We start from the raw sequence: 14562 nt of genomic DNA, 5'->3' as shown, positions 1-14562 counted from the left end.
CCACATTTAACACGATCTACCTGCAGTACCTTCGCAATCTACTAGTTGAACCTGATGTACGCGAAGTATTGGGCACCCCTGCTCTTGAGGGTCACAGGGGGCTGGAGCCTGTCCAAGCGTCATTGGGCTACAGGGGTACACGGTGGACAGGTCACCAGTCTGTCATGGGGCTAACACACAAGACAGCAGTGAAAATCTTCACAAAAAGGTGCCCAGACCACAACTTTTATCACTATCAGTAATAATAGCTGGATATGAACTTCCATTTCAACTTCGTTCCCGACAGTCAATGATCACTTTAACATCCCACTTGTAAGTCATTACAGTAGTAGCCAAAAATGGCTACATTACAGTAGCACTATAACACTAATTACAACAGGTGTGGTGTATTCATGGGATGCCTGGAAGCTGTAAACCGATCATACTGACAACAAAGATAGTGTTGTTAGCGCTCATTCCTCCATTGATCATTACATTTGCTGGATCTAAACTGGCAGTTTGCCAGTGGTCACAGTCATTTGTATAATACCTAAACAGAAAGCAATGCTGGTCCTTTACTGAAAGGATAAATTTCCACGTTCTTGCTAGATGTCTGCTAAGCTAACCGTTTACGGTCTCCTCCTAAGTTTCGTCAAAAACGCAAATAAGAGCACATCTATTATCACCATTTCAGCCGACCAAGAAGTGTTTATGTCATTTCTGCGTGTTACCTTAGCGACAGCAACTGAAGCAAAGTTCCTTAACCTGCTACCTAGGTAGCATTAATCTGTTGCCTTCAAGAGGTTTGCTGGTTTGGCCAAAAATGGCAGAAGTGAATGGTGAATTGTAATTTCACTATATTCCTAAAAGCTTCATCCTTTTGCCTTTACATTTCCTACATTAAGCTCATTTGCTCACTAAACGGTATCAGTGCTTTCTGTTAACCAACAACTGCCTAGCTAAAAACTCAAGACACACGGTTCATGTCATCTTGAATGCCTTGTATTTGGTGAAAACAACTTCACTTGTCAAAACCACAAAGTTTGACCTTAAGGCATCATTAGTCACATTACACCCCGTGTTGTCATTGCCTTGACGATGGGCTTACGTGAAGTTAGACTGCTGGGCTTCTGCAGGGAGTGGTGGGTTTATTTGGCCAATACCAACAATCTTTCTCAATTAGTGACGCAACCTTTAAATTTTACTCTACCACAGCCATTCAATAAACTAAATGCTAACATGAAAAAAGTTCTGGTCAATCATTAAAGCAGGGACATGTGTTGTGTGCAGGGAAACTGATGCAAAGATTAGCATTATAAATGTGAGCAATAGCTGGCTTTCAATGTTTTATATTGTTGTAAATTTGAGTGCCACTTGTAAATTGTGCAGCTGTCGTAGCACATCTGAAAAACAACCACGTCAACATTCCTGAGCGTGGCCATATTTAGCTACAAATTCCATCATCACATTAGCATACCCACTTTTCCCATGGCATCATCTGGTTAAAGCATCAGAATGGAAATATGTTGTTTGCAGCCCGTCAGACCTTTAGATAGACCGTCACGGAAAACATTAACACTCACAGCTTGTGTCAACAGAGTGGATGGCTGCAGCCAAGCTACCATAAACGTGGCATTTGACTGACTGAGTGTAACAACTACAAAGGTTGTTTTTGTCTATCTGTTTTGATTTCTTTTTCTAAATTAGCACTTGGCTATTATGAATGTGGGCTCTGAACCATACACTAACCAACATAGAGGCAGAGCTTATGACCTACACTGCAGGCAGTCACCAGGGGGAGCTCTGCTTGCTTGCTTGCTTTTTGAGGAGCAGTTCCTCTGTCCTTTGTTGGGACATTAATTAATCAGCTGTTGAAAGCATCATGGGAGCTTGGAACTATTAGGAAACCATTACGTGTATAAACGCCTGCGTAGAATGTGTGTTCGTCTAAACTGTGAGATCAACAGTGTGTGGAAAATAATTACCTGAGACAACAGTAATAATAGATCAGCAGTCCAATGATCATTACTACATGTGAACAGAAAGATGACAAAGTTGTGTCTAGAGAATGGAGGATTAGCTGCTTTACTCACTTCAATATGTGTTACTGTAGATAACAGGATCAGCAGACAGGAGTTGTGTATGTTGCACTAACATTTGTTAGTTAAAAAAAGGTGGTGAGGTGTGGGGCGGTGTAGAGGGAGGGCGTGTATGGAAATGCAGCTTAAGTAACTGAACCCTCAGCCCCAGCAAACATATTTATGTCACAAGATGGTCATTGTTATTTACTTCTACTCTCAGAGGTCATAATGTCGTGTCTGATCGTTGTATATTCAAATTAACTGCTTGCTCTTTTCATACCATGTTAGAGAGGAGGCAAACGTGCTGTCTTGCTGGATACATAATGACTTTTAGTGTGAAAACATCGCATGAAACTCAGTGTGTTTGAGATTTTAGAACAAAAAAGGAGCAGTTGAAATAAATTAGGAGAGGAGCGGAGTCTGGTAGCACCGCTGACTCTATAGAAACATAACAGACTTTTCTGTCTCGCTGATGTCATGCATCACAAGTGAGAAAGTTTCTCATGAGCAGAAGCAAAAGGCCGATCGTGAGCAGTAAACAGAACGGGCCACCTTGTATTTCTGCTCAAGGCCCGTCTGCTGGAGTATTAAATCACGCTCGCTGGCGCCAAATCAGCTAAGGCACAAATGTTATGGATGGCAACTTTCAGTGAGATTAGACATGGCATAAAGGTTTACCACGGTGTACTCGCCGCTGGCCAGTGAGGGAAAGACGAAAATGCCGTCGTCCCTGGACAGAGCGCTGCACAGGTAGAGCAGGGAGCTGTCCCCAGAATCTGCACCCTCCACTGGGGTTGTGTTACAGCCGCTGATGTCCTGGAAATCACAACAAAAACACCTTTGAGACACTAAAAATACATTCTGAGGCACATTGAGATACCGTGAGTATTTTTAAATAATGCGCAGTAGGCACTATGCAAATAAGTTCTCGTCTGTCTCCTTCCTTGTCTCGTTCCTAAAAAGAATAATGGTGCTTTACCTCTCTCTTGACTGTGGCCGAGTACAGTAGGAAGGTGACCTCTTTCATGGGCTCTCCATCACTGCGGACCTCCCCTGAGACATCGTAGCCTGCAACCACCAGATGGTCGGCGGCCGGGGCATTGGCATTGGAAACGTGCACCGAGGTCGTGCTCTATAGGAAGGCGGCAAAGGTCGGGAGCGTGAGTTGCAGTGAGGGATGGAATAATGACCCTGTCAGGAGCAGTGTGATTACTGCTGGAGATCATTAGTTAGAACCCCGCTAACCTGACAAGGAACCTTATCAGCTGAGCAAGTCGATGAATAATGAAGTTTCCTGCCCTCAGGTGACACAGAATTAGAAAGACCTCCGAGATCAGCCGTTCTCCACCGTATTAATGGTATTATTAGGAAGGGGAAGTGTGACAGCGTGGTTCAGCATACCACGCACCCTCGCAAAGGTTTAATCACTTCACATCATTACAAATCATTATAGATTCTAATCATGCTGAACACCTTTGGTCCAAAATCCAAACCCACTAGTGTACAGTCCTATAGTATGCATTCAAATCATGATACTCTATTCATAATCTGACAGATGGGCAACCTGAGGGTTGAGACATGAAGCAACACAAACTGCAATCTCCAGAAAGACCACTAGAGGCTGCCTCCCACAGACATACAAATTAAAATGTCTTTACAGCAGAATAAACACAAACGGTAATAAAAAAAATAATAAAAGTTTTTGTCTTTATGGCTTATTTCCACATCCATTACAACTGTAAAGGGCGGATTCTTAAGTAAATCAGTTGTTTAAAGTTAAGCATTAATTAATGGTGCGTCTGCGTCACTAGATGTCCGCCTAGGCTTCACCTGCCCTCCTCACTCCACTTTGCCCATTTTTAAAACTGGAGTTGGACGCTGTCCACATCAGCACAGGCCTTTAAAACCACTTTTCATTGAGCTCATGGGTGACGTTGACAGGATTCTCCCTTCTTTATACACAATCTACTGTGCGCTATATAGGTCACACTGTGTAACAGTTACAACTTGATGAATCGAAGATAACAATGAATAGGAAGATTTCGTCATATCTTGCAAAAGCACCTGAAGCCAAAGCAAATCGGGCAGCTCATCTTAAGCCGACAGCTTCAATAGTCAATGGAAAATACACAGCTTATAAACAAAGTAGAGTAAACACATATTTAACACTCATTCTCTAAGACTCAGTGTCAAAAGGTGAAAAGTATGTTTTTATGAAGAAAAATCAAATGCTTAAAATTAGAGGTTTTAATTTGATAGGTTTACAAATTATAACTTCACAGCTCCAAAGACTTTGATTAAATGTGGACCTTTCACTTTCAGCAAGCCCCTCCCCCAAAAAAGAACAAAATAAAAGAACTAAAGTGACAACTATGCCAACCTGCTCCAGAGTCCAAGATGGATGAGAAGCTGTGATGCCATAACTTCCGGGAAGTACTTTGAAGAAGGTATACCTGCGTGAGTGAGAGTACAAAAAGGAAATGTCTTGAGACAGCAAACTATTTTATATATCCACTGAGTGCAGTTGTAAACCTGAGCTGAACATAAAGGTTGAAGCCACTTACTTTCCTCCAGGTTGTGTGACAACGCTCTGAAGTTTCTCCTCCGATCCCGTTTGGCTCAGTTTGACTTCTACTCCCGCTGGGCCCAACAGGTGGCCCTTACTCAGAACCTGAATATCACACAGTATGTTAGGAACGTAAAGATCACATTGTGTGAAACTAATTCATTCCTTTACTGATACCCATCCAAAACAAAAAAATATACAGTAGGATCTCCACTGCATCAGCTAAGGCTGAGTATACACTATCTTTAATGTAGAAGTTCCCAGAAGTTTACTTCCATTTACAAAACTTCTGGGAAATTTCTCAGATATAAATGGCCACACTTTGCACAATTCAACACTGTTTGACTCTTTGAGTCAACATCTAAAACAGAGAAAGTCTTCCACTTAACGAGTCTTACCGTTCCAGAAACAGAGAAACCCGTGAAAACAAAATTGATGTCTTCTTCTTTGGTGCAGATGTCAGTGACTCCATCCACATGCAGGTCAACACTGGTAGGCTCTGAAGACAATCAAATCCCAAACAGAGACAATTATGATCAGAAGACATTTAATAGCAACAGTCTCTAGCTGACAAAGTGAGTACTCTGTGGATTATTACTCTGTGGATGGTGAGGATGCATGTGTGATATTCTTACCAAAGCTCCATCCCAGAGGAGGCTCAATCTTCAAAACAAAATCACCCTGTGTATATACACACAAATAGTGAAGTCTGCAGGTTAGAATGCCCACCAATAAAATGTTTACTTAGGAAAAAGTCAAACGAGTGGCTCTCATACCTTGTCATAGAGGGGGATCATGAAGTAACCATTGATAGGAGCACAGTCCGTTTGATATTTCAGTGAACCTTGTTTAGTGTACAGTTTGATCTGTGCAAGGAGGAGGACACACACTGATCATGAAGTATACAACAAATATGTCGCATTTATATGCAAAGTTCAGCTGTAAATTAGTTAAAATATCTTGCTATCGTTAGAAAAAAAACGATGTGGCAATAGTTTGACTATTTCAATTAGCCATATGGTTAATCCCGTGGAGTCTATGAATGAGACGGGATTAGGAGTAGTGGTGGCGGCGAGGATTTCACATCTTCTTCGTTAACAGATTTTAGGATTAAGCGTGAATGCCACAAATGATACACATATATTAACGTGACGCTAATCTACTAGGCTGTGCTATCTTCGGTAAACTGTGGTAGCGCAACTAAAACATCCAAATTAGCAGACCACCAGATAGCTAAATTATCTTTAAACTAGAGCAAATGAGCACTAATAGCATACGAGAGCCAAACTGGAGTCAAAGCGGGCCTCTGTTGTGGTAGTTTCATTCAAACTGTCAGTGGAGCACATAACTCCGCCTAACCTTTAGCTTACTACGATAACCGGGCTGTTAGCTAGCTGGTTTGCACTCTCACCTCGATCAGAGAGTAATTGATCTCAACGTCGGACTTCACAAATCCACCGCAGGCCACCACGATGTCATCAGAGGATACGGCCAGGAACTGCGAATATATGACACAGAACAAAACCCAAAGCGAGCCCATATCTGCCCGGATCGTAATTCTCAACATTTTGACTGGCTGACTGATCTCTCGCTGCCGAGGAACAGCACGCTTCCTCTGGTCCGGTTCCGGTCCCCTACCAGCTGAGTCGCTGTCAGGGAACCACCGACAGACGTCAGCAGCGACCCCTGGCGGCTCGGAGGAGCTTAGAAAATCAAAAGGTACACATATTTCCACGTATATAACAAGTTATTTAGTTTTATTAAAGCAGTCACCACAGTCATATAAAGGCACCATCACAGAGTATCACAGTATTTCCTCAAAAATCTGAAACAACATTATTCATATTAGTAACATACCAACCAAGTATGTTACTTTAAAGTGACTAAATATTTGTCATAGTAATATAACAGTTTTGAATTCTGAAATGTTTTTTTTTTTTTTTTTTGCATTATTAGACAATTAGAGAGATGCGTGATATTAATGCAATGAATAAACAGTAATGTAAACAAAGAATATGTAGTCGTAGAAAAAGGCTTGTCATTAGAGTGCAACATAAGGTGCATAACTGTATGAGAGGTTTTATGAAGTCCAACAGATTAAAGGTCTTACAAGTCCTTCTCAGAAGGAAACAACGTCAGGTCATACAGCAGTGAAAAATTAACTGACAATCACTTAATGACAATACTTGAACGCTGAGGCTTCTTAATAACATTACAGTATTCAGATTGTCAACAAAAGAACAATGAAAAGGCAGCGTCAGCATGTCCAGAAAACCTCCAACAATGTTTGTTGTTGTAGTTTCGTCACAGTGAAACATGAACACTTAAAGATAACTGTTAAAAACTGCAGTACATCGGTCCAATCTTGTGTTTCGTATTCCAACATTAGGTCCCTGCCTCACACATGTGTGGAGGAGTCTGGAGGTGGGTGTGTCAGGACCATTCCCTCATCAAAGTTAGTAGAGAAGCTGGTGTGGTAGCTGGGGCTGCTCCTGCTGCCGCTACGAGGCTGTGACTTGGACACTGGGGATCTGAGAGTCGGAGACCTCTGAGCCTGGCACAGCTTCTGGATCAGGAAGCGTTTGTCACGGCCCTCCTGAACAACAAAATGACACCAAAATAACAGATTTCAGTACATCTGGTATTTACTCAAATATCCATCAAGTGTAGTCATTGAAGGTCTGTTTATTTTAAGGAACACCTACCATAGCTAGCTGCTCCCTTAGTTGTTTAATTACTTTCTTGTGAGCTCCAGCAAGTGCTATCACATAAAACATGGCCAAACTAGAGGGGGGAAAAAAATGTTTAACATTATCATCAGACAGAGTGACAACATAGTGTGTTAAAAGCTAAAACAGCGGACTGAAACACGCACCATGTAACGACAAAGAAGGAGACCGCAAAGACCTCTGATGAGAGAGTGAAGAGGAAGGTTTGGACTCCATGGGGTAGCTGGGATATTGTAGCTGGCAGCACTTCCCAGGAGGTGGTGAAATTAACGAATGGCCCACAAGCCTGGGAACAACGAATTCTGTGCAGAAAGGGCATGTAACAGTAGTAATAAATAACAATTAGTAACCAGAAATCATAAACAAAGTTCTTCTGCCGTGTATTTAAAGTTGGAGCATAAGCCCTCGTCAAACATGTTCACACATGCTGATTTAGCTAATGAGCACACGGGAAGCAATGAGTTTTGCCACCCGTCAATGGAATTTCTAGACCTGCAGAGAGAAGTAGAAGTCAGCTAGTGCGGATAAGCTCTAGTAGAGAAAACCGGGAAAGCTTCTCATGCTCCAGATAAAAAAAAAAGAAGATTCATCCAGAGTAAGGATGACTGTCTAAAAACGAAAGCACTTCACTGCTCAGTAGAGAGGAGACAGTGGACGAAAATCAGTCTAACGCTCACTTCCAGACGACAAAAAGACAAAAGTCTCAGCACTGAGGGTTAACTTAAAGTCAAAATATCAACCTCTGACATCAATGTCTATTAATGTTGCAGACATAATACTATATGGCGCACTTAGGTTAAAAGGCACTATACACATTACTCACTGTGCTACACTAACTCCAACAGGCACGCAGGCAAGAACCAGGCCGATCAGCAACACGCCGAGGAAGAAGAAGTTGGAGCTGGATGCTCGGAATGGACGCGTGGCTGGGCGACAGTTGCGTATTAATGACACCTAAAGAGCAAAGAGCAAAGTCTGTAACTGGTCATTGCTAAAATATCTGAACTGACAGAACTCCTGCTCTGGACCCTTGTAAAACCGAAACACACCTTTTTGATGTAGAAGATAAAGAAGTATTTGATGGTGCAGATGGCAGGCAGCAAGGGGGAGTAAAATGTGCCGATCCAGCAGATAGTCTGACCGTAGACGATCGCCAGCACATTCTGAGGGATGTCAAACTCCTGCTGGCCCCACCACTTAGCCAGGTTACAGTCACAGTACTTCACCAACAGCCTGGGCAGGACGTGGCAACAAGGAACAAGGACAATGTTCAAAATTGTTTAACAGAGAAAATTCAGAAGGACATATAAAACGATTCCAAATACCACTGAAAGGGACATTACTAAGAGTAAAAGTGAGTAAAAACAACAGTACAAGTCCTGCTTATAAGACCCGACATTAAGCAAAGAGAAATATTATCAGCTAACTTCAACATTAAAACTAAAAGCATCTGTTTGGAAGTGCTGCAGTTTAACCAATTTATATGAGGTCAGCTACTTTCAGTGTTTCCCAATCTAGGGATTGGGCCTTCCAAAGGGAAATGACTAATAACTCACCTAGTCAGAGGGTTGTTATTCATCACTGATTCACGTTTTAACAATTTGTTATGAACCTGTGTTTTTAACGTAAAACGTAAAGATTAAAGTCTAGAAACTAAACGTGTCAAATCCATGTAGCGGAGTGAAAACTACAGCTAGTACTTGTGAAATGTAGTGGCACAGAAAGATTTAGTCAAAGGACATCTAAACTGTACTGTAGTACTACAGCCTGGCCTGGCAGCCAGATTCAATTCTTGTCGGCACATAAATCTGGTAGCACGTCATTTGTAAGGTTTTGTCTCAACTTTGGGAAAGGGAGGTCTTACTTTCGGGGAAACTCAAAAAAGATGGTCACTGCAACCATGATGATGAAGTCAAAGATGGTCAGTTTGTACATTTCCTGACCCACACGTGTCTCCCAGCACTGCAACAAGGACAGAAAGGGGTGCACACACAGTACTTAGAAAACACCATAACAATGCATTTCAATCATGTATACATGTAAAGTTTAGGTAAAGTGGAGCAAAAGTGCACACACATACGTAGATGTCATGAAATTCCAAATGAGTTAGGGTTCTTAGTTAATGTAGTGTTAATTTACCAGTAAAGATGAGTTTATTAAGACCAAAAAATGGTCACTTACCAGTACAGGAACAAACAACAAATTTTACATCCCAAGAAAACAGAAGAACTTACGGAATAAAGAACATGGTTGTAACCACATCTACAGGTTTCTTCTCCACATTTAGTGATTTGAGACCAGAGAGAGAAAAGCAAAACTCCAATGCTAGTCAAGCGCATGAAGACACACCTATGAGGAAAGGAAGAGAGAAAGACAGACGGTGTTATTTTTCTTAATAACATGCCCAACAGCTTCAACTTTGTGGTTGTATGTCTGCTTATGTGTAACATATATATGTGTCCAGACTTTTTTTTTTATCTGATGACAGACGCAGGCGGCTTTAAGTACAGGTGTGGGGGAAATAAACACACACTGAGGACGCATTTGGGATCAGATGAGAATAATCTGTGTCAGTTCTTCTACTGTACCTCATTAGAGTGAAGCGGATCTCAAAGGCAGGAGAGTAGTCCTCGTAGTTGATGATAACTGAGAACAGGACTGGGGTGATGAAGTTGGCCAGGGTGATAACAATTGAAGGTAGGTACTCATAGATGAGATCCACAAAGAAATTCACCTGGAGAACAAAAAAGACATTATACAAGAAGAGAGTAGAAGTGAAAAGATATATTTCTGGATCCAAAGAATGACACTAAAAGAGGAAAGCTAAGTGACATGCCCCTGACAGAGATAACATTGCCTTTATTGTCACTATACACTCAACGACACATTAAGGTGCAACAGAGAGCACATCAGCTGCATTTCATTACCTTTTTAGTCTTAATTTCTACTTGCTGGGAGAAGGCGGTGGCCACGTAAATGCTGTAGAAGCAACCAGCCAGCACACCAATGACAAAAAGGTTGAGGATGAGGCGGAGGAGGTAAATCCGACACTTCTCTTTGCGGGTGCGCTCTGCTATTTTCTGTTTTATCCTCTCCTCCTCCAAATCCGTCTGTGGGTGTACAAATGTGCAAATTTAGAAGAAGGCAGGTAAACAGTCAAAGGAATGTAAGGACTGGTCGTGTTTTAAATCATTTAAAAAAATGTTTATTTAACTAAGCTCTTAACAAAACAATACGGTACAAAAGGGAGAAGAGTAGCATCAAAAGAGAAAAAAACATCCAATAAGATGCATAAAACTCTTACAAGATGCTAAATATTCTGTAGATTACACCAATCAAACTATCTCAGATGAAGCTTTCCCAAACTCAGTTTACATTTGTTTCAAAAGATAAAGTTGATGGTGACTTTACATAATGTCCTTATTTTTCAGGACTGAACTGATTTCTCTCAGCATGTAAAGTGGTCTGGCCTATCTTGCTTTACCTTTGGCAAATCCTGGAAAGATAAGCAGAGAATAATAAACTAACCCTGAGCTCATAGAGCAAACTGCTTCTCTTCAGCCTCGCTGTGTTTATGTTGGTGATGCAGAAATCCCAGCCGGCAAAGATCTTGTTGCAGAAGCTCTGAAAGCGATCCTCATCCTGAATCAGGTTCCGTTTGAATCCCGTGGCAGACCTAGAAGAAAAGAAACACTTAAAAGATCCATTCCCTTTAAATACACGCACTTCCTTGTGGGCTTGCCTCTTCAGTTACCTTTTAACAATCCAGATAAGACTGAAGAAGAGGTACGCTACAGTGGCGAGCAGGTACGCCAGTGCCAAATTGTATGTCGTGTGTGGGAAATGGATTTTTTCCACCTTGTAGTAGCCGTAGAAGAGATAGGTCTGTTCCAGAAAGCCCTGCAGACCAAGCACAACAGGTGAGTGCAGAAACATCATGGCTGGACTTTTTTTTTTTTTTTCCTCTCAACACATAAAGTGTAGACTTACTTCACCCGAGAGCATATCAGTGATGTGCTCATGAAAGATGACAAGGCCCCGACGAGTGCTGCTTGGATAGCTGCTGCACTCACTACCTGTAGCGGTAAAAGGTAAGGTCAACATGCAGGATCTTTGCTTGCTCCAAACTTTTCAAGCTTGTGTGCATGCATGAGCAATAATTCTGTGCCGCAGTCCACCTCTTCCAACCGTGCCACGCCAGGGAAGCTTGACGCACACAGGCGCGGTACAGGTGGACTCAAACTAGCCGCAGAACCTGAACTTTAGGGGGAAAGCGACGGCGCGGTTGCCTACTGTGAGCGCACCCTAAAAACACCGCTCTCACCATCATTCTGGTTGTAGGTTATATTTCCCGAAGCATGAGGGGCGATGATGATGGGCAACATGACGAAGCTGAACATGAGCAGGAAGATGGCCAGGTTGAGCACGACCAGGAAGCGCAGGAAGGAGAAGTACGACAGGATCCCAGTGCCGAACATCCCTAGTGAATGGGAGAGAAAAAGATGGGAGAACTAAACGGTTTGTGTCCGGGCCAAACTGGATTAATTGATGTTGACCGTTCTGAACAGACACTGTATCTGAGCGCGGCATACGACCATCACTATTATTCTCTCACCCTCTATCAGATGGATGTCTCCCCTCCACAGTTTCAAGGAGCTCAGAAGCTCTTCGGCATCATCCTTCAGCCTCCTCAGATACCGCCGTGTGCTCTGCCTCCACTGTCTCCAGCTGCTGTACTCTTTGGCGTCTTCAAGGCGCTGTGTCCTAGCAGGTTCCACAGTCAAATGAGTTGCTTTTAGAGAAGTCCTCTTTTGTCGTGCAGTGACTACTGAGACGCTCAACAACATGGAAAAATGTTCTTACTTGTGTTTGCGTTTCTCATTCATGGGTTTGGCTAGTTCTCTGAGGGGCCGCTCAGTCTCGTGTTTGTCCTCGTGCCTTCTCAAGGTGCCAAAGCCCCATTTCCCGCTGGTAGAGGAGCTTCGCCTCGCTCTAGAGCTGTTTTTTCGATTGTTGGTGGACGACTTCCTGCGGTATAGTAGGGACTGGTAGCTGGGGAGCTGGTCCAGCAGAGGGTTACTGGAGATACGTCCGCTGCCATCAGTGTAGAACACTGGAAAAGATTGACAAAAAGATACATACACGGTCATTGGTGCCTGTGTACTGCAGTCAGGACTATACAATGTGGTTAAAAATGACAGTGAACAACATGTATCTTTAGAATCGGAGGGGACTCAGAATGCGTAATGAGTGGATCAGGGGAACAAAGAAAATTTGGTCAGCAGTAAGAAATAAGCTGAAACTGTCGAATTCTGTAGGCAGGGCTACAAAAATAGCAAATAACCCAGACTTTGTACCATCTACCATGGATTCAGGATTTAATATATGGGCTAACGAGGGGTTAATATATATTGATCAAATGTTTCAGGGACAAACATTGAAATCATTCACACAACTCCAAAAAGAATTTAATTTACCAGCTAATGACTTTTACAAATTCTTACAGCAAAGAGATTATCTACACAAATACCAGGAATGGGAGAACATTTGTAAGACACCATCTAAATTAGAGGAAGTGTTGTGGTCATTTTCAGAGGACAAGTTAAAAAAAAAAGGGGGTTATATCAAAAATCTATAAAGCACTACTACATGAATCTAATGAAACAACTTTGACATCAAAGAAAAATGGGAGCTGGAAGCCAACATCATCATATCAGAAGAAAAATGGGAGGAAACGTTTAAAGAGGGACATAAACTGACTAATAGCCCAACATGGAGGGAATTCGATTGGAAAGTAAAAATGCGCTACATCAAAACATAGCAATACAACTGATCTAGGCTGGAGGGAGTGTGGAGCGGTGGATGACACCACCTATGTATTCTGGGACTGCCCAAAAAATAAAAGATTTCTGCGAGAATATTCAGAAGGAAACTAAACAGATTATGGGTATTAATTTCCCTGTGGAACCGGCACTGTACATTTTGGGTGTAGTTCCTGACCGTACGACTCTCGCTCTAAATATTTACTAAGAATCCTGCTGCTGATCGCAAAAAAGACAATAACAGCTTCCTGGTAGAAACCACAGCCTCCAAGTATTACACAATAGAGAGACGGGGTAAAAAATGTGTTTATCGTAGAGAAAATCACGGCAAGACTACAGCTGAAGGCAGACTTATTTGATAAAAGATGGCCATTGCGATTCTGATCAAGGCTAACAGAATGGAGACGAGATCGGGTCTAGGGGAATTATGAAGGACAAGTACAAGAATACGGACTGATATTTACAAAGATACATTCAACATGAAGGGGAAAAAAAGACTTTCAATTTCTATAATCACAATGCAAGTGTAACCGTATATAATATACATCTCCTCTGTGTCTGATAAGTTTGTGTTTGTATGTATGTAGTTGTTAAATAAAAAATACGTTAAAAAAAAAAGACAGTGAAATTCTTTTATTTCACTTCAGGACTGTGTAAGGAGGCCGTAACCACTACTTAGTGTACGAAAATAACCTCATATCAAGATTAGGGAGGTTGCAATCTATATTTGTTTTTGCCAAAACCAAAACCAAAACCTAACATTAAAGACTGTGACAAAACGTCAAACATGCTCCAAGAACTGTCCATGGAAGGTTTAAACATGACTGTATGACTAAAGTGACTAAAAAGCAATTATAAACAGGAATTACAGGTTTTGTATATTTACATGTTATTGCAGAGGTAGTATGGATAATAAATGTATAAAAAATTAAATAAGGAAATAAGGTGATAAGGAAACGTTTGTTAAGTTGCTGTTTATTTACTAAATGAAAATCTCAAAGTAATGAAATGAAGGCAGGTATTTATTGATGCAGTGAACTGTCAAGCATTAAGAACTGATCTCAAAGTTAGTTGGCCTTAAAAAGGTTGCACAGAGCACACGTGATCCAGGACAATACAAGTGAAATCATTTTGTATATCTACAAAACATGCAAATAAAATTACTATTATTATTAATGGGACAGAGACAGAGGCCAATACTGAACAGTAAATGATCAGGATCAGATCAGAGGCAAAACAATTACGTGATTGTGATATCCCCTACTCAGAATGAAGACAGGCTCCGATGATATTATCATAATATATTAATTGTTGAGATTGTTGCTTGCCAGACCTACTAATAAGAGAGTATTTTGACTGCATGTTGTCTTGGTATTTCCAGCAGA

At 41.6% G+C, this 14562-nt stretch overlaps 1 protein-coding gene across 1 annotated transcript in view; it reads right to left on the bottom strand.

The window, feature by feature from the left end:
* Positions 1 to 14562, bottom strand: part of nomo (nodal modulator) — a 29631-nt gene that overhangs the window by 14628 nt on the left and 441 nt on the right. Inside the window, 24 exon segments of the mRNA XM_047577466.1 lie at positions 2739 to 2876; positions 3040 to 3192; positions 4441 to 4513; positions 4625 to 4731; positions 5025 to 5125; positions 5262 to 5307; positions 5403 to 5492; positions 6038 to 6199; positions 6201 to 6275; positions 7031 to 7222; positions 7332 to 7410; positions 7502 to 7657; positions 8179 to 8309; positions 8405 to 8588; positions 9220 to 9317; positions 9590 to 9704; positions 9944 to 10089; positions 10283 to 10465; positions 10884 to 11031; positions 11110 to 11255; positions 11346 to 11431; positions 11680 to 11835; positions 11971 to 12119; positions 12219 to 12468. Of these exon segments, the coding sequence (XP_047433422.1) occupies positions 2739 to 2876; positions 3040 to 3192; positions 4441 to 4513; positions 4625 to 4731; positions 5025 to 5125; positions 5262 to 5307; positions 5403 to 5492; positions 6038 to 6199; positions 6201 to 6275; positions 7031 to 7222; positions 7332 to 7410; positions 7502 to 7657; positions 8179 to 8309; positions 8405 to 8588; positions 9220 to 9317; positions 9590 to 9704; positions 9944 to 10089; positions 10283 to 10465; positions 10884 to 11031; positions 11110 to 11255; positions 11346 to 11431; positions 11680 to 11835; positions 11971 to 12119; positions 12219 to 12468 (3164 nt within the window).

The sequence above is a fragment of the Mugil cephalus genome, chromosome 2 (assembly GCF_022458985.1).
Source record: "Mugil cephalus isolate CIBA_MC_2020 chromosome 2, CIBA_Mcephalus_1.1, whole genome shotgun sequence".
NCBI lineage: Eukaryota > Metazoa > Chordata > Actinopteri > Mugiliformes > Mugilidae > Mugil > Mugil cephalus.
The sequence above is the reverse complement of the archived record's forward strand: the minus strand, read 5'-3'. Positions and strand labels throughout refer to the sequence as shown.